This window comes from Puma concolor, chromosome A1, assembly GCF_028749965.1.
Source record: "Puma concolor isolate L17-30 chromosome A1, mPumCon1.1.hap2, whole genome shotgun sequence".
Lineage (NCBI taxonomy): Eukaryota > Metazoa > Chordata > Mammalia > Carnivora > Felidae > Puma > Puma concolor.
Genome location: NC_141667.1, coordinates 174,183,553 through 174,204,665, shown reverse-complemented (window position 1 = coordinate 174,204,665; position 21,113 = coordinate 174,183,553). Strand labels below are relative to the sequence as shown.

Genomic DNA, 21,113 nt, shown 5'->3' with positions numbered 1-21,113 from the left:
CAAGATAATTTTTTTTTTAAGATTTTTTTTTTTTTTTAACCTTTATTTATTTTTGAGAGAGACAGAGTGAGAGCAGGGGAGGGGCAGAGAGAGAGAGGGAGACACAAAATCCGAAGCAGGCTCCAGGCTGTCAGCACAGAGCCTGATGCGGGGCTCGAACCCACAGACTGTGAGATCATGACCTGAGCTGAAGTCGGACGCCCAACTGATAGAGCCACCCAGGCGCCCCAAGTCAAGATAATTTTGACAGAAAGCTTTTCTCACTGTATTATATAGTTTTTTACCCCCCCTAAAAGATTTCACTAAAGACGGTTTAATTTTCTTGATGACTTGAGATCAGAAATATAGTTCTTTTACTTTGAGGCCCTTGGGGGTTCCTGTAGTCCGTTGCCTCTTCTGTGTTGGCCAAACTTCCTCACTCCCTTAGTCTGGACATCCTGTTGCTCACTTATGTTTGTCTATAGTTTCTACTCTCTGCAGCTTTTAATCTATTGGGACTGAGAGAAACGAGATGGCCACAATAAATAGGTTCCAAGTGAGGGCTTAAAGGATTTTCTATATGCTTTTGTGCAGGACTTTCTGACACTGACTTTTTGGAATCCTCTCTTAAATTATACATTCTCACCTTTATTTGGGATGGTTAAGAGTGACAAGTTAACCTGTAGGGTAATGAGGTGGGTTTTTTTGCTTATTTTTTTCTATGTTTTTGATAAGATAAAGTTCTCACCAGAAGAATGATCATCCCACTCCTGTAATTTACTTTGCAAACAGAACATAATTAGATTTTGGTTTGGCAGTATTTTTCTTCATGCTTTTTTGTAAACTCACACTTTTATTACTGGTATTATTAACCCTCTGGAATAACAGGAAACCAAGGTTTTTAATCTTGGCTTTGCCACTTGATAATCCTATGATTATTGGTTAAGTTATGTAAGTAAATATAGACTTAAATAAGTTACCTGCATATTCCTAGCAGTTTTCACTGTGCCACCTAAAAGGATTTTTTGTGAAGATTGGTGAGAATAATGTATATAAAGATTTTTTTTTGAAAATAGGGTACAATCACACATGTAGGATCTGTAGAAATACAGTTTTTATATCTCTGAAAATTAAGACTTTTATTTAAAAAAAAATTTTTTTTTTCAACGTTTATTTTTATTTTTGGGACAGAGAGAGACAGAGCATGAACGGGGGAGGGGCAGAGAGAGAGGGAGACACAGAATCGGAAACAGGCTGCAGGCTCTGAGCCATCAGCCCAGAGCCCGACGCGGGGCTCGAACTCACGGACCGCGAGATCGTGACCTGGCTGAAGTCGGACGCTCAACCGACTGCGCCACCCAGGCGCCCCTGAAAATTAAGACTTTTAAAAAACAGACTTGATATGTTAATAGAATTTTCTTAACTATGTGAAATTTCTGTTGGGTAGGTTTTTTCATTTTAGCAATTAGCTCACCTTGGGAGGTGGTAGGTAATCGGCACAGCAATTTGTACCAGTTAATTTTCACTGGAGACCATATACTAAATGACCATGTCATTACTGAGTCCACAGTGTTCTGGTGGTTTGAGCTCTGCTGCAGCGTGGTAATTAAAAAAATTTCAATTATTGTCTTAGATAAAGCATGTCTTAAAAAATATTGATTCTTCCCTAGTACTGCAAGAATATTTGCAGAAACTTACACCTCCTACCTATTTTCTACTTTATTATTTGCTTTTTTAAATCTCCCTTTTAGCAGAAACGTTAAGGCCATGGCATATTGTTACGGTCGTTTAAAATGACTTCTTGCTTTTCTTTAGCTTCACTGCTGTACTTGAACTCTTGAGATGGTTCTTCCCCAAAATACCCAATAAAATATTATATTCATTGTCAGATGTCAGTTAGTAAAGCTAAGAACTGATAATTTATTTGTGAAATTCGGCGAAGGGAGAAAGTGAAGCAGTGCTAGTGCATTCAGAGTTCAGAGAGCTGTAGAGCTATGTGCCCTTTTGTTCGTCATGATTTGGCGACTTACAACAATTCTCAGAATGTTCACATGTCTTAATTTCTCAGAAAGACCTGTGTAGTTTGGGACATTCATCATCTTAGTTTGTGTCAAACACAGATTATAGCCAACTGTAGAAAACAAAGATTAAATTGTATATGATGGCAGTATACAGGAGATGGTGAGGGGGGTGGTGGTGTCATGGCCTACTGACCCTCCTATTAAAAGTGTGTTTATCAGAAAAGAACGTTAGATCCTCTGTTTCAGTTGTCTGGTTTACCAGACCTCACATTTAGCATGGCCACACTGGCTGCTTCAGGTAGCCCAGCGAGTTAGGGAGAGCGTCTCACCAACAGTGAATTTGTCCGGGTCTCCTGACTTGTAGACTAACAAGTTGTGTGCTTGTTGCTGTAGGCGGTAGAGCTGGGCTGCTGTAAAATATATGCCAATCTTCTGTGGTGAAATATCACCCATGGTTTAATACATTGCTTTAAACTGACTGTGTAAAAGAGTTTATTAAATGTTTATTCATTTGTTATACTTCCCAGCTTCTAAATTGTGTGATGTACTTTATTTAACTTCTGTGATTAGAAATTGATGTGAAAGTTTGTAATAGAATTTGGCTGGCAGCATTGTAAGTATCAATGGATCATTTCTTATTATAATGCTGTAGTTGACATTATTTATGGTTGTGGCACCCTTCCATTTTCATTCTTGAAAAATTACTAGGTGCATTTTGAAAATTACTTGGGCTTGGTATGTTTTATGATTACATTTTTAACACAATAAAAGGTTTATGTATTAAAATTCAGTAGTGTCACATTGTTCCTACAGAGTGGTACGGGTCTATCAATGATATGAAGTTTTTTTGTATCTGGCATATGAATATTTTTTGGCAGGAGTTTTAAGATTTAAGATGGGGAAATATTCTTGATCTGTCGGAAACTGTGATTTAAGGAAGGATGTTGATTATCACTTTCCAATTAGTCTTCTAAAACAGTTGCATCCATTTCAATGTTATGAAGTAGTCAGACACAAGTATTGTTTAGAGATTTATCATTAGAGAAAACTGCAGTGCAATGTGAAAATGACCTGACTCTCATTCCCGCTGCATGGTCTTAAGGAAATAATGAATTCTAGGGTCTGAAATCACTTTTTTGATAGACCTAACAGAATGTCTGAGCTATATCGGGCAGGAATGCCTGTCTAATGTGGTGGATTAAATGGTAGGCATGTCTGAAATGATAGTTTTCTCTATTTGCTTGGTAAGAAAATCAGTATCACGTTTATAGTTTTGCTAAATCAGAAAACAAAATCTATGCCTACATTTGTTTGTCACAAACGTATCATGGTGCTTTCTCATCACATTTGGACCTCATTTGTGAAATGGGGATGGGCATTTACTATTCACATTTAGACAGAAGGAAAGAAAGTACCTTAGTGACTTTTTAAACATCATGTTCTAATGCAAAAGATTGTGAACTTCTTAAGGATAGGTAGAATCTCATTGTTGTTATTACCATTGTCATTATTTTTACTGAAGTATAATTAGTATACAATGTTAGTTTCAGGTGGATGGACAACATAGTGATTGACAATTCTACACATGATTCAGTGCTCACCACAATAAGTGTAGTCATGTCATCATACAACATTATTATAGTATTATTGAGTATATTCCCCTACTGTGTGTTTCATCTCTTTTTTATAAAATAAATAATTCTTTTTATCTATTTTACCCATCTCTCTACCCCACCCCATCCAGTAGTCATCAGTTTGCTCTCTATATTTAAGAGTCTGTTGTTTGTTTGCTTATGCTGTTTTTTAGATTCTACATATAAGTGAAATCGTATGGAGGGTGCCTAGCTGGCTCAGTTGGTAGAGCATGTGACTCTTGATCTTGGGGTTCTGAGTTCAAGCCCCATGTTGAGTGTAGAGGTTTATTAAAACTAAAACCTTTAAAAATAAAATAAATGAAATCGTATGATATTTATCTTTTCCTGATTTATTTCAGTTAGCATAAAGCATAATACCTTTTAGGTCCATCCATGATGTTGCAAATGGCAAGATTTAATTCTTTTTTTTATGGCTGAGTAATATTCCTCTGTGTGTATGTGTGTGTGTGAGAGAGAGAGAGAGAGAAAGAGAGAGAGAGAGACACACACACACACACATCTTAAAGATAGGTAGTATCCTATTTTGCCATTATTATTTTAATCTCTGGTAGGTGCTCAGTAAAAGTTTAAATGAAGGGATAGAGTTGGGTTAGCTGGGAGCAAGAATAACATTTTTCTGTATTTAGACAAGTGTGGTCTTTCTGTTTTCCACTACCACTGTTTATAACATCATTTGTAATTGGCTTTCTGATGTATTTTCTTCATTAGTTGTATTTTATTACAGCTTATCTTTTCATATTTGAATAGTAGTTTGAAGATTAGACCTTAAATCCATCTCTCATGTTCAAGTTTCTAATAAACGAGTATAACAATTTGAATGGCATGTTTTCACATGAAATCTAGTATTTCTATAGGTAGGCTTGCAAGTATTTTAAATAATGAACTGTAGGGGCGCCTGGGTGGCTCAGTTGGTTGGGCATCCGACTTCAGCTCAGGTCACGATCTCGTGGTCCGTGAGTTCGAGCCCCGCGTCAGGCTCTGGGCTGATGGCTCGGAGCCTGGAGCCTGCTTCCAATTCTGTGTCTCCCTCTCTCTCTGCCCCTCCCCTGTTCATGCTCTGTCTCTCTCTGTCTCAAAAATAAATAAACGTTAAAATAAAAATTAAAAAAGAAAAATAATGAATTGTATTGTGTATTGAATGGATAACAGGATAAGTGATTATTTTCAAGGTTGTCAGATGTTGTTTTATGAGAAATTAAGCATGAATTTTTAAACCGATCCTTGTTCAGTTGCTACTTCATGCACAATGATACAGGAATGGACACTAGTTCTAGGAACTGTTGGTATTTTAAGATGAAGATCTAGGGAAAACTATTTTGTTTTGCCATTCACGTGACCTCATACGACTAAGAACATTGATTTGAAGGCAAGGGAAATAAAAGGACAAATTAACTATTGGGGCCTCATCAAGATAAAAAGCTTCTTCACTGCAAAGGAAACAATCAACAAAACTAAAAGGCGACTGACAGAATAGAAGAAGATATTTGCAAATGACATATCAGATAAAGGATTAGTATCCAAAAACTATAAAGAACTTACCAAACTCAACACCCAAAAAACAAATAATCTAGTAAGAAATGGGCAGAAGACATGAATAGACACTTCTCTAAAGAAGACATCCAGATGGCCAACAGGCACATGAAAAGATGCTCAATGTCACTCCTCATCAGGGAAATACAAATCAAAACCACACTGAGATACCACCTCACACCAGTCAGAGTGGCTAAAATTAACAACTCAGTAAACAACAGATGCTGGCGAGGATGTGAAGAAATGGGAACCCTCTTGCACTGTTGGTGGGAATGCAAACTGGTACAGCCCTTCTGGAAAACAGTGTGGAGGTTCCTTAAAAAATTAAAAATAGAACTACCCTACGACCCAGCAATAGCACTACTAGGAATTTATCCAAAGGATACAGGAGTGCTGATTCATAGGGGCACAGGTACCCTAATGTTTATAGCAGCGCTTTCAACAATAGCCAAATTATAGAAAGAGCCCAAATGTCCATTAACTGATGAATGGACAAAGAAGATGTGGTTTATATATACAATGAAATACTATTTGGCAATGAGAAAGAATGAAATCCTGCCATTTGTAACAACGTGGATGGAATTGGAGGGTATCATGATGGGTGAAATAAGTCAGAGACAGATCTCATGTTTTCACTCATATGTGGAACTTGAGAAACTTAACAAAAGACCATGGGGGGAAGGGAAGGGGAAAAAATAGTTTCAAACAGAGAGAGGCAAACCATAAGAGACTCTTAAATGCAGGGAACAAACAGAGGGTTGACGAGAGGGGCAGCGGAGAGGGGAAAATGGGTGATGGGCTTTGCGGATGGGCTTGTTGGGATGTGCACTGGGTGTTTTATGTAAGCGATGGATCACAGGAATCTATACCTGAAACCAGGAGCACACTGTATGCACTGTATGTTAGCTAACTTGACAATAAATTATATTAAGAAACAAAACAAGGTGTTCACTGAAAACATGAAAAAAAAAAAGAAAAAAAATAAAGAGCACATTTATTTATTTTGAGAGAGAGAGAGCAAGTGAAGGAGGGGCAGAGAGAGAAAAATCCCAGGAGGGGCAGAGGGAGGTGGGGGGAGGAAAGAGAGAGAGAGAGAGAGAAGCGGGGGCTCTCCTGAAGCAGGGTTCGTGCTCACCTGAAGCAGGGCTCGGCCAGTGTGAGACTCAAACTCATGAACTGTGAGATCATGACCCAAGCCTGAGTCAGATACTTAATGACTGAGCCACCCAGGCACTCAGAACATTGATTCTTGATTCATATGTTGAGCCATGGTCATTTGATTACTCAATTTTGTAGGTTCATTGTTATAAAATGGGTCTCTAATCTGATTTCATACCTTAAAAATACCTAAAAACTGAAGAATAAAGTAAATGAAAGTGCTCCAGATTATTGTATATAAACATTTTTTAATATATGTGTAATCAAATACTTAAAAGCTGTGTCATATGTAATCCTCATTAGAGGTTTTTCTGCATGGACTGAAATGGTCAGTTTTTCCCCAAGTAGAAGTGTAGGTACCTTCTTGATAAGTTGCCCAATGCTAGCATTAAGCATTCTTTTTTTTTTCTTGAAAGAACTAGATACAGAGGTCGAAATAACCGACATCTGTTTTTCAATATGCCATTGCTGATTTCATATGGGAGAATGATCTGAATATCCTGGTGAGGCACATCTTTTTAAGAGCCAGGTCTGTTCTCTGGAATCCCTGCGTGGGGTGGCTGGCAGGGAGAAAGGGAACTGGGTGACCAGATGTTTGTTTGCTTTGCCTCCTGGATGGAAAGCACTCCAAATGGAAAGCTTACCCGGACCAGTGAGGTCAGAATCTACAAGCAGCAACTCTTTGAAAAGCAAGAGATGGCAGTGTCTGTCATACCCTCTGTGCCAACTTGGGAGGACTGCAGGGACCAGAGGGCGGGCAATGCAGCAGAGACTTTAGCCCCCTTCCTCTTTTGTCCCCTCTGAGAAAAACCTCTTCTGGGCTGGACAGAGTGTGACAACAAAACATTTGCTCCCTGGGTTTACAGACCTGGCTCTGGAAACAAGACCCATGGGAAGTGGACCATATTCATCCGGAGGCTGGGAAATGTTTCTCTTGGTCTGTGGCAGGGCTGATGTTGGCGTGCTTCCTCCTTGTCCACAACAGGATGGCACTAGGGAAAGCAAACAGAACAGAAGCCCTTCACATGAAGGGTTTCTTGGGCTTTCTCAATGAGAAGGACCCAGGAATCAAAGCCAGAAGCAAGGGAGGAGCTCCTGGGGTATGGTAGGGCTGAGGAGACCCTGTGGGAAAGCTGGCTAGCTCCAGGGACCCGCTGAGTACTACAGCGTCCTGTGGAAATGAAAGAAACACCAAAGAAGCCATGTCTGTACTGACTTTAGCCCCTTGCTTGTCCTAGGCAGGTCTCAGTGTTGGCATTTGTTGTGGTGATCAGGAATTTGTTTCCATTTCCTTTTATTTGAATACCTTGGGCCAGGTCATATGGAGACACTCGAGTGAATTCACACAAGGAGTTTTATTTTCTCTAGACTGAGGTGTGTGTATAAATAATTGATACCCGAGGGAGTGATAAGTGTTATGGGCACAGTAAGAGGTATACTATATTATAGAATGTTATGGAAATTGAGGGAATGGAAGGTATATATTTCACATGTGTCATCAAATGAGTCATTTGAGCTGTGCCTCAAAGATTGAGTAGGATTTGGACATACGAAGATGATCATGTGTGATGTAAACTCCAGGTCTTAAATCATGTTACTTCTAGTATTTTTTGCTTAGTGTAAATAAGTCATGGAAAACTTAATTTTTTTTAAATTAATGAATATAAAAGCACTCCATGTTTATTATGAAACATTTTGGAATGTGTTTGGTATAAAGAAGAAAATCTGATCTCTCTGCCCAGATAACTACTGTTGACACGTGGTGAATTTCCTTTTACTTTCAGAGGCAGTCACTTAAAAGTGACTGGTATCAAGTCATTGTTCAGGCCAGTTATGCTGCCCAGACTCACATATTTTTAATTTATTGTACATTCTAAATCAAATATAAACTGAACCTAAAAATATTATATATCATTTATGCTCTTAAGTATAGTTACTCTATATCTTACTTTTTCCTCAGGCTAATTATAGCATTTTGTAGGAAATACCCTATATACAGGCGGCTGACTATGCTCTTTTTTTTTCCTGGTCTCCTGAGCAAAATTGATCAGGAAAGAAATTTTCAGTGATGCTTAGCTGGGATGTATGGATTGTTTTTGGTTTTTGTTTCAGATTTGAGGAAAAAATAGTTCTTTAATTGTTAAAATGCCCAGTTTTCATAGCTTTTCAAAAATATCCTAATAAAATGGTATAATGAAAAGTATGTTACAAAATTTTACTTCTTTGACCATTTTTAAGTGTATTGGGTTAGTGGCACTAAGCGCATTCACATATTTGTGCAACCTGCATCACCATCCATTTCCAGAGCTTTTTCATCATCCCAAACTGAAACTCTACCCATTAAGCAGTTGTTCCCCATTTTTCTCACTCCCTTTCTCTCCTTGCTTCCTTCGTTTTTGTAATAGCCATCTTAATGGATGGGAAGTGGTATCTCACTGTGGTTTTGATTTACCTTTCCCTAATGATTAGTGATGGTAAGCATCTTTTCATGTGCTTTTGGCCATTTGTATATCTTCTCTCATATATGGTTTTATAGCTTTACTTTCTCCTCCTGTCCTCTTTTGCTCAGCAGTGGTTCAGGTAGGTTAATGCCATTAACAACTGCTCAAAACCATATTTTGAATGATGACAAACCATCCTGTCATAGATTGCCATTGGTCATGTTTTTCAGATGATAAGACCTTCAGGGGTAGAACTTTCAGAGAGTTTTAGTTGTAAATCTTATAATGATAGAACTGTGCATAAATAAATATTTGTTTAAGACACGTGGCTGGATTTGGTCAAGATACATATCTATATATCTATATCTATATATATACACACACATACACACACACATATGTATTTCAAAATTGCTTTCTAGAAGGACTGTTTGGCAGCACAAGGTTTACTTCCACTGAGTAAAGTAGAATTAGCTAAAAAACCTAATCATCCATCTGTTTTCCTTCTTTCAAATATTGGTAACTTAGTCTTGTCTCATTTCCATTCTCCTCCTTTGTCCTAAGGTTTGTATCTTTATTTCTTCACTGCCATATTATTTGGAATTTGTGAGGGAACAGAGATTGTACATTTAATATGTCAGTTTATAAAATTTTTTTTTCAACGTTTTTTTATTTATTATTTTTGGGACAGAGAGAGACAGAGCATGAACGGGGGAGGGGCAGAGAGAGAGGGAGACACAGAATCAGAAACAGGCTCCAGGCTCCGAGCCATCAGCCTAGAGCCTGACGTGGGGCTTGAACTCACGGACCGTGAGATCGTGACCTGGCTGAAGTCGGACGCTTAACCGACTGCGCCACCCAGGCGCCCCTAATATGTCAGTTTAATTGGAAGTCTATAATTTTCTTAACTCTGAATAAAGCATAGTCACATTCTCAATCAGTATTTTAAAAAAAATTTTTTTAATGTTTATTTTGAGAGAGAGAGAGAGAGAGAGAGCATGAGTGGGGGAGGGCAGGGAGAAAGGGAGACACAGAACCTAAAGTAGGTTCCAGGGTCTAAGCTGTCCACACAGAGCCTGACACAGGGGCTCGAATTCACGAACCATGAGATCATGGCCTGAGCTGAAGTCGGATGCTTAACTGACTGAGCCACCCAGGTGCTCCTCAATCAGTATTTAACTTAAGGAAATTTCAGTAAAGACAAAGACTGAATTGCATACTTATAAAAGTTGTGAGTCGAATATAGTTAATATTTTAGATCAGAGGTTGGCAAACATTTCCTCTAAAGAGCCAGATGATGAATATTTAAGCTTTTAAGCCATACAGTCTCTGTGCATTTATTTTTATTTTTTGACAACTCTTTAAAAATGTAAAAGATATTCTTGAAGCCTGTGGGTTGGATTTGGCTCAGAGACTACAGTTTGCCAATCCTGTTCTGGATTTATTTGGAGTGATCTTGCTAGTCACCTGGACCCATTATTGATGGAAAGACTCTTAAATGCCTTAAGGGAATTGCAAACTCTAGTATGGTTCAGGTGATTTGTGTTTTTAAGGAAATTACCAAGAGCTAATATTTATTATTTTAATTTTCAGATGGTGACCCAGATAACTATATTGCTTACTATCGGAGAGCTACTGTCTTTTTAGCTATGGGCAAATCAAAAGCAGCACTTCCTGATTTAACTAAGGTGATTGAACTGAAGATGGATTTTACTGCAGTAAGTGCATCTAAACTTCCTTTAAAGAAAACTTAAGGAAATTTGGAAGAGGTAATTTGTTTTTAAAGGTGAGGATCGACCTGTTAGGCATAGCTGGGGAGCATAGGAAGCTGCTGTGGTGTAGTAGACTGGGCCGTAAGAACAATCCAAAGTCCCTGGAATCAAAGATCTGTGTGAAAAAGGAACAGTGGGTAAATTTGGTGAATTTTAGAAGCTTGGCAGTGACATCATCCTTGTGGCTTAGAAAGACCTCTGTTTTTGGGGGGAGTGTAGGGCAAGATGTGAGGCTGAGTAACCAGTTGATCAAGAGGCCATTGAATTAACAGGCTGTCAGGTGACTGACAGTAGTTCCAATTAAGGCTGTCATAGGAAAGATAAAGAAAAGGAGATAGGTCACTTACATAGTGGTTTGTAGTAAGGACACAGTTCTGAATTAGATGGCATCCTCCCCTGCAACCAACACACAAGCTTCAGAAATGGAGGAATTTACAGTCTAATGGGATATCCTGATGTTTGGCATTTAGTGTAATGGCTTAAAATAATGGGATAAGTTAGATGCTTTCAAAATTAATTTGGTAGCCCGTTTACTGTTTATATCCTGCCATAATCTAAAAAGGACTTGGGATAACTGATTAGATATGGGTGAATGTTTGGTTTGAAATATTACTATTATTTTAGGACGGAATTGCCAAGTGTCAGACTTTCTTTTAATCTGTTACTTTACCTAGCTAACTGAGCACAACCTTTCACAAAAGCTGAGTAGTTCATTTTCCTAGTATTATTAGTTAGTTAAAGTGGCTTCGTTTTCCTTTTTATGTGTGTTGATGCGCTTAACAGAGGATCAGGGAAATTTTTTGTACTGTCAAAGTAATGTGTTAAGTTTTTTTTTAAATTTTTGTTTTTAATGTTTATTTATTTTTGAGACAGAGAGAGACAGAGTGTGAGTGAGGGAGGGGCAGAGAGAGAGGGAGACACAGAATCCGAAGCAGGTTCCAGGCTCTGGACTGTCAGCACAGAGCCAGATGGGGGGCTCAAACCCATCGACCGCGAGATCATGACCTGAGCTGAAGTCGGACACTCAACCGACCGAGCCACCCAGGCGCCCCAGTAATGTGTTAAGTTTTAGTGGAATGTCAGTGTGGTTTCTGTCTTATGGTCACATTGGTCATCAGAGAGTTGGTATTCTTGGAAGAGATGGGATCATGCACATGAGAAGAGGAATACCAGAGATGGAGGGGGAAAAATGATGCATGGGAAAAGGGAAGAGGTGTTATTCGGTTGTAGTAGAGTGAATATTTCCAAAGTTAATAAAAACAAAATTATATCTAGAACTTTGATTGGTAAAGTCCCAAATTACACAACTTTTTTTTTGTGGTGACAAAAGTTATTACGATGGCCAAAAAAAAAAATATTGAGATAAAATTCACATATCATCAAATTCATCCTTTTTTAAAGTGTATAATTCAGTGGTGTTTTAGTGTATTCACAAGGTTGTGCAGGCATCACCACTGTCTAGTTCCAGAACATTTTTATGACCCCCAAAAGAAATCGAGTACACATTAGCAGTCCCTCCCCATTTATGCCCTGGACTCTGGCAACCACTTTTCTTTCTGTCTGTGTGGGCTTGCCTATTTGGACATTTCATATAAATGAAATCATTCAGTATTTGTCCTTTTGTGTCTGACTTCTTTCACTTAGCATATTGTTTTCATGGTTCACCCATGTTGTAGCACGTGTCAGTACTTCATTCCTTTTAATGCTGAATAACAATAGCAATATTCCATTGTGTGTGTGTGTGTGTGTGTGTGTGTGTGTGTGTGTGTGTGTGTATGTCACATTTGCTTATTGATTTATTAGTTGATAGGAATTTGGGTGATTTCTACTTTTTAGCTATTGATTTGAACATCCATGTACAAGATTTGTGTGGATACATATTTTCAATTTTGGGGGATATAGCACAAAAAGTATTTTTAAAGAAGCATACTTAATGCTTAAAAATTATACACATTCATTGGTTCCAGGAATTGTTCTCAAGAGTGCCAAGTCAAATGGGCATTGGAAAAATAAATATTTCGTTAATAGTTTATTAGTGTATTTGGTTTCATTCTTTGTGTTTAAAGAAAATTTGGTAATGCATGGTTCTCAGAACACCCTTTCTTTTTTCTAGGCAAGATTACAGAGAGGTCACTTATTACTCAAACAAGGAAAACTTGATGAAGCAGAAGATGATTTTAAAAAAGTGGTAAGTTCAGCTTGTATTTGGCTTTATGAAGATGTTGAACTCCTTTATGAAGATGAGTGAACATGTTGGACTTATTTTTTTATACAGTAAGACATTTAGTAATAACTTTGTAGCTAAAAGGGAAAATCATTTGATTTGTATATATAAAAATCACAGTTTCTGTATTAATACATAGTGGCTGACATGAAAGAATCACTTTAAGAGTTGGAAGATAAAGTATATGGAATGAATATATAATTTTAATTCAGTTTATATAGCTCACGTGTTCTGCTTTGCTTTCCGTGAGGATCTAGAGATATCAACTGAACTATTCTAAAACTCCTCTAGATACCCCTGGGAAACACTTCATTTGATTTGAAGGAATAAGGAGACATTCTTAAAAGGGAGATTTGTAATTTCCTGTATGGCTACTCTACAAAGTGTAGTGTTTTGAATTCATTGGGGGATGTTATAGATTACCTATAATTGAAAAATGATTTGTTGGAGAGACAGCCAAAGTCTTTATGCCCTCATGAAGCTTATTTTAAGACCTGCATTTTTGTTCCATCTGGATTTGTTTCTGAAGTGGTCTAGAAAGGGCATATATACAGTTGACCCTTGAACAAAATGGATTTGAACTGCATGGGTCCACTTTTATGTGGGCTGTATAAGTACTATTAATGCATTTTCTCTTCCTTATGATATTCTTAATGATGTTTTCTTTTCTCTAGCTTACTTTATTGTAAGAATACAGTATATAATACGTATAACATACAGAGTATGTGTTAATTGACTATGTTATTGTTAAGGCTTCTGGTTAACAGTAGACTACTAGTAGTTTTGGGGGAGTCAGAAGTTTTATGAGGATTTGACTGCGTGGGGTGGGTGGCATCGGTGCCCCTAACCCTGTGTTGTTCAAAGGTCAACTGTATAAAACCCCATTGTTCATTATTTGCATTTTTGTAGTTTATAAAAATACTTAGTTACTAGATGATAACCACTATGAAAATAAAACTGAAATTTCTAATATTTTCATAACCTCAGTATTTTATACCCTTAGTATTTCATAACCTCAGTGTTTTCACAGTACTCAGTCATATGCAGAGAAATTAAACATTAGACTTAATTGTATTAAAATCTAATCAGCAGCTGTCTCCTGGTCTCAGTAAAACTGGACGTCCTTTTATGTTTATTTAATTTTCCTTACTAGGGAAGGTGCTTGAGAACAGGCTGAAGGATAGGTCGTGGGATGTGATGGCATCTGAGTCCCCAGCCTCGTTCTTATACATAGCAAGTGTTGTGAGAAATTTGTTGAATGGATGGATGAATGATAAAACATAAGAATGAGTTTCCTTCTTTTTAACAAATGCCTAAATCTATTATGTAGAATTGTTTCTCAATCACAACATTAGAGTAGCCTTTTGGGAATAACACAATTTAGAAGAAAGCTTTAGCAAAAATTAATCCTTACTGGGCATTGGATATATCCTTCTGGAAAAGTGAGTTCTTTGAATTTTGGGTATGTCTTCAGTTAATGTCTTTTCTGTGATCAATATTAAAACCTCACAGAGGGGTGGCTGAGTGGTTCTGTCAGTTGAACATCCAACTCTTGATTTCAGCTCAGGTCATGATTCCAGGGTTGTGGGATTGAGCCCTGTGTCAGTTTCCACACTGAGCATGGAGCCTGCTTAAGATATTGTCTCTCTCCCTCCCCTTCCCCCTCCTTCTCCCCTCCCTCTCCCCCTCTCTCCTCTCTCTCTTCTTTCCTCTCTTTCCTCTCCTCTCCCTCCTCCCATCCCTTTCTCCCTCCCGCCCCCTCCCTTTGCCCTCCCCTGCATTTGCTCTCTCTCTAAAAAACAAACAAACAAAAAAACCCTCCCAAACCTCACAGAAACAAAAGGGGGACTTTCCACTTTTATTTATTTTTTAAAATTTATTCATTTAACTTCAAGTAAGTTAACATACAGTGTAGTATTGATTTCAGGAGTAGAACCCACTTACATATGACACCCAGTGCTCATCCTAACAAGTGCTCTCCTTAATGCCCGTCATCCTTTTAGCCCATCCCCCTACCCACCTCCCCTCCAGCAGACCTCAGTTTGTTCTCTGTAGTTAAGAGTCTTATGGTTTGCCTCCCTCTCTGTTTTTATCTTATTTTTCCTTCCCTATGTTCATCTGTTGTGTTTCTTAAATTCCATGAGTGAAATCATATATTTGTCTTTCTCTGACTTATTTTTCATAGCATAACACCCTCTAGTTCTATCTACATTGTTGCAAATGGCAAGATTTCATTTCTTTTTGATGACTGAATAATATTCCATTGCGCGCACGCACACACACACACACACACACACACACACACACACACACCCCACCTCTTCTTTATCCATTCATCAGTCAGTAGCCATTTGGGATCTTTCCATAATTTAGCTATTTTTGATAGTGCTGCTATAAACATTGGGGTGCATGTGCCCCTTTGAATCAGCATTTTTCTATCTTTTGGATAAATACCTAGCAGTCAAATGCTGGGTAATAGGGTAGTTCTATGTTTAATTTTTTGAGGAGTCTCCATTCTGTTTTCCAGAGTGGCTGCATTCCCACCAAGAGTGTAAGAGGGTTCCCCTTTCTCTCTTGCCAACGTCTCTTGTTTCCTGAGTTATTAATTTGAGCCACTCTGACTGGTGTGAGGTGGTATCTCAGTGCGGTTTTGATTTGTATTTCCCTGATGATGAGTTGAACATTTGTAACTTCCTGATGAGTGATGTTGAACATCTTTTCATGTGTCTGTTAGCCATCTCGATGTGTCTGTTCCTGTCTTCTGCCCATTACTTCACTGGATTGTTTGTTTTTGGGTGTTGAGTTTGATAAGTTCTTCATAGTTTTTGGATACTAACCCTTTATCTGATATGTCATTTGCAAATATCTTTTCCCATTCTGTTGGTTGCCTTTTAGTTTTGTTGACTGTTTCCTTTGCAGTGCAGAAGGTTTTTATCCTCATGAGGTCCCAGTAGTTCATTTTTGCTTTTGTTTCCCTTGCCTCTGGAGACATGTCAAGCAAGAGGTTACTGTGGCCAAGGTCAAAGAGGTTGCTGCCTGTGTTCTCCTATAGGATTTTGATGGTTTTCTGACTCACATTTAGGTCTTCCATCCGTTTTGAATTTATTTTTGTGTATGTTCTAGGAAAGTGGTCCAAGTTCCTTCTTCTGCATGTCGCTGTCCAGTTTTCCCAGCACCATTTGAAGAGACTATCTTTTCCATTCCATATTCTTTCCTGCTTTGTGGAAGATTAATTGGCCATACATTTGTGGGTCCATATCATATCTAGGTTCTCCATTCTGTTCCAATGATCTTTGCGTCTGTTTTTGTGCCAGTACCATACAGTCTTGATGATTACTGCTTTGGAATACAGCTTGAAGTCCAGGATTGTGATGCTTCCAGCTTTGCTTTTCTTTTTCAACATTACTTTGGCTATTCAGGGTCTTTTCTGGTTCCATACAAATTTTAGGATTATTTGTTCTAGCTCTATGAAGAATGCTGTTATTTTTGATGGGGATTTCATTGCACATGTAGATTGCTTTGTAGTGTCGACATTTTAACAATATTTGTTCTTCAATCCGTGAGCATGGACTGTTTTTCCATTTCTTTGTGTCTTCTTCAGTTTCTTTCATAAGCTTTCTATAGTGTACAGAACTTACTTTTTTGGTTATTAGGTTTATTCCTAGGTATCTTAAGGTTTTTGGGGCAATCGTAAGTAGGATTGTTTTCTTAATTTCTCTTTCTGCAACCAGTTTCATTATGTTGATTTTATATTCTGAATTCATATATCAATTCTAGCAGTTTTTTGGTGGAGTCTTTTGGGTTTTCCATGTAGAGTATCATGTCATCTGTGAAGAGTGAAAGTTTGACTTCTTCCTTCCTTCCTTGTATGCCTTTTATTTCTTTTCGTTGTCTGATTGCTGAGGCTAGGACTTCCAATACTAAGTTGAACCACAGTGGTGAGAGTGGAAATCCCTGTTCCTGACCTTAGTGACAAAGCTCTCAGTTTTTCCCCATTGAGGATGTTACAGCTGTGAGTCTTTCATATATGGCAATTATAATGCTGAGGTATGTTCCTTCTACTCCCAACTTTCTTGAGAGTTTTTATCAAGAAAGGATGCTGTATTTTGTCAAATGCTTTTTCTGCATCTATTGAGAGGATCCTATAGTTCTTTTTTTTTTTTTTTTAATGTTTATTCATCTTTGAGAGACAGAGAGAGACAGAGCATGAGGGGGGAAGGGGCAGAGAGGGAGACACAGAATCGGAAGCAGGCTCCAGGCTCCGAGCTGTCAGCACAGAGTCCAACGCAGGGCTTAAACTCACGAACTGCGAGATCATGACCTGAGACAAAGTCGGACCCTCAACTGACTGAGCCACCCAGGTGCCCCTGAGAGGATCATATAGTTCTTATCCTTTCTTGTGTTAATGTGGTGTATTGCATTGATTGATTTGCGAACACTAAGCCAGCCCTGCAGCCCAGCAATAAATCCCATTTGATCATGGTGAATAGTGCAGTTGAGTGTCTCTTAGTTTCGGCTCAGGTCATGATCTCATGGTCCTTGGGTTCGAGCCCCGTGTGGAGCTCTGCACTGACAGCGTGGAGCCTGCTTGGGATTCTCTCTTTCTGCCCCTCCCCAACTCACGTGTGCATGCTCTCTCTCTCTAAATAAATAAATAAATTTAAAAAAGAAAATAAAAAGAGAATACTCTTTAAGAAAATGAATGTCTGGTAGAATTCCCCTGGGAGGCCATCTGGCCCAGGACTCTGGGAGATTTGTTTGTTGGGAGATTTTTGATAACTGATTCAGTTTCTTTGCTGGTTATGGGTATGTTCAAATTTTCTGTCTCTTACTGTTTCAGTTTTGGTAGTGCATGAGTTTCTAGGAATTTGTCCATTTCTTCCAGATTGCCTCGTGTGTTGGCATATAATTTTTCATGGTATTCTCGTACAGTTGTTTGTATTTTTGTAGTGTTTGTTGTGATCTCTTTCATTCATGATTTTATCTATTTGGGTCCTCTCTCTTTTCTTTTTTATAAGCCTGGCTAGGGGCTTATCAATTTTGTTTATTCTTTCAAAGAACCAGCCAGCATTGCCACTTTTCGATTGTTTTCTGATGGTCATACTTCTGCTAGTGCATTCTTAAAATTGCCGTTGCTATTATTATTACAGGATACTTCTATGACAGTGTGCAACTGAATTGAATGATTTTTTATTTTTAATTGAAATTTGCATTGAGATAATTGTAGATTCCCATGCAGTTGTAATTAATAATACAGAGAGATCCTGTGTACCCTTTACCCAATACCTACTGTCCCCCAATGATAACATCTTGTAAAACTATAGTACGATATTACAACAAAGATATTGACATTGATACAATCTGTCTATTCAGATTTCCTCAGTTTTAGTAGTAGTGTTCATTTGTTTTTTGTTTTTTTTTAATGTTTGTGTATTTATTTTGCAAGAGACAGCGATCGGGGGAGGGGCAGAGAGAGAGGGAGACAGAGAATTCCAAGCAGGCTCCTCACTGTCAGTGCAGAGCCAGATGTGGGGCTCCATCCCACGAATTGTGAGATTATGACCTGAGCCAAAACCAAGAATCAGATGCTCAATGGACTGAGCCACCCAGGCCTAGTGTCCGTGTCTGCGTGTGTGTTTAATTTGATACACGTTTTATTTACACCGCAGTTAACATACTCAGCACTTCTGTTGCCACAAGGATCCTTCCTGTTGCCCTTTTATAAGCACACCCACTTCCCTCACATACTGTTTTGGCCCCTCATCCACTTTCGGCAACCACTAATTTGTTACTCATTTCTTTAATTTTGACATTTCAAACATTATACATGGACAAACGTTATGTAACCTTTTGGCATTGACTTTTTTTTATTCCATATAATTCCCTGGAGATTCATTCAGATTGTTGCATATATCACTTAGTTCCTTTTAATTGCTAAGTAGTCCATGGTATGTGTGTGACACTCATTCATCAATTAATGGACATTTGGGTTGTTTCCACTTTTTCACAATTATGAATAAAACTGGTATGAACTTTTTTTTTTAATGCTACAAATATTCTTGCATAGGTTTTAGTGTGAACAGAAGTTTTCATTTTCCTGGGATAAATGCCTAGAAGTGCAATTTCTGGGTTGTGTCATAATTGCCTGTTTAGTTTTATAAGGAACCACCAAACTGCTTTTCAGAGTGAGTGTGCCATTTTATGTTCCTCTGCATCTTTGCCAGTATGTGGTTTTGTCACTGCTTTTTTCTTTTTAAAATTTATTTATTTTGAGAGAGCACATGGGTGTGCCTGCTAGCAGGGGAGGGGCAGAGAGAGAGAGGGAGGGAGAGGGAGAGAGAATCCCAAGCAGGCTCCACTCAGTGAGCACAGAGGCTGACTGGGAGCTTGGTCACATGAACCATGGAATCATGACCTGAGCCAAGATCAAGAGTCGGATGCTTAACTGACTGAGCCACCCAGGTGCCCCTCTTTATGTATTTTTCAATACTTTATCACATGTGTGGTCGGCAAATATGTTCTCCCCGTCCATAGCTTGTCTTTTACTATTCACAGGGTGTTTCAGAGAGATGTTTTTAATTTTGATGATATTCAATTTATCCATTTTGCTTTTTCTTCTGCATACACTGTTTTTGGTGTCCTGTTGAAGAACTGTTCTCCAAGCCTTACGTTCTGAACGTTTTCTCCTATGTTATTTTTTTTTAAAGTTTTATGGTCTTATGTTTTACATTTAAGTCTGTGTTCTATTTTGACTTAATGTTTGTGTAATGTGTGAAGTTTAGGTTGAGGTTGATTTGTTTTGCCTTTGGATATGCCATTGTTCCAGCACCATATTTTGAAAAGGCTTTCTGTCCTTCACTGAAGTGCTTTCACACCTTTAAAAATAAGACATTTGCTGTACTTGGGTGGGTGTATTTCTGGGTTCTCTCTTCTGTTTTCTGTGTGTCTATCCCTCTGCCATTCCTGTACTCTGTTGGTGTTTTAGCTCTATAAGGAGTCTTACTACGGAGTGGAGTGATTCCTTCTCACTTTATTCTTCTCTGTCAGTATCGTTTTAGCTATTCCCTGGCCTTTACCCTTTTATGTAAATTTAGAATAAACTTCTCTATGTCTACAAAAAGCCTTGCTGATATTTTGATAGGAAAGGAATTGCAATAAGCTTAAAAGTCAGTTTGGGGAGAAATGAAATACTTATTATGTTGAGTCTTCCAATCCATGAAATAATATGCCTCCCCATTTGTTTAGGTCTTTGATTTCTTTTATCAGTGTTTTGTAACTTGCAATGTACAGATCCTGTACATATTTTGTTAAATGTATATACCCGAGTTCTTTTTTGGGTGTGGGAGGGATGATTTAAAATTGTACTGTGTTTTTTTTTTTAAAATGTTTTTTACATTTATTTATTTTTGAGAGACAGAGAGAGACAGTGTGAGCAGGGGAGGGGCAGAGAGAGAGAGTGAGACACAGAATCAGAAGCAGGCTCCAGGCTCTGAGCTGTCAGCACAGAGCCCAATGCGGGGCTCAAACCCACGAACCGTGAGGTCATGACCTGAGCTGAAGTCGGACGCTCAGCCGACTGAGCCACCCAGGTGCCCCTGGTACTGTGTTTTTAATTTCATTTTTCATATTGAATAATCTTTGTGATTTTTTTTTCTTCAGGAAAGTGTTCACATATCTAAATTTGTAGAAGAAATTAAAAAAAATTTTTTTTAATGTTTATTTACTTATTTAGAGAGAGAGAGTGAGCAGGGAGGGGCAGAGAGAGAGGGAGAGAGAGAATCCCAAGCAAGCTCCACACTGTCAGCGTGGAGCCTGACGCAGGGCTCGAACCCACGAACCATGCGATCCTGACCTGAGCCAAGATCAAGAGTCAGACACTTAACCAACAGAGCCACCTCAGTTCCCCATGGGAATACAGATGGGAGGCCAAGTTAAATCTTAACACTGCAAAAGCTATGTTTAATATGTAATAACAATTTGGTTGTGTGTAATAATACTTATATTAGATTGGATTGGGTTTAGAGGAAGATACAAGTACAGAATTTATTATTTTACAGTTATTTTATGTTTCACTTGGAATAAATTGGAAATACCTGGACTTAAGATTCAGATTAATAATTAGAAAATCTGACATGTATATCTTTTGTCTGAACAGTAATTACAGTGTCCCAAGGGTGTAGGTGTTAGAGCATCATGAAATGAGAATATTGAGAAGAACTTATCAGTTAACATATGTATATAAAAGATTAAATTTTAAGCATTTGGAACCTTGATTCTACTGGGAAAATGATAAAAGAATGTTATCAGATGGACAACACGAGATATAAACCCAA

At 38.2% G+C, this 21,113-nt stretch overlaps 1 protein-coding gene across 1 annotated transcript in view; it reads left to right on the top strand.

Annotated features, from left to right (window-relative positions):
• Positions 1-21,113, top strand: part of DNAJC3 (DnaJ heat shock protein family (Hsp40) member C3) — a 91,038-nt gene that overhangs the window by 19,048 nt on the left and 50,877 nt on the right. The window contains exons 3-4 of the mRNA XM_025923518.2: positions 10,378-10,502; positions 12,670-12,744. Coding sequence (XP_025779303.1) covers positions 10,378-10,502; positions 12,670-12,744 — 200 coding nt within the window. The remainder of the gene's footprint in view (positions 1-10,377; positions 10,503-12,669; positions 12,745-21,113) is intronic.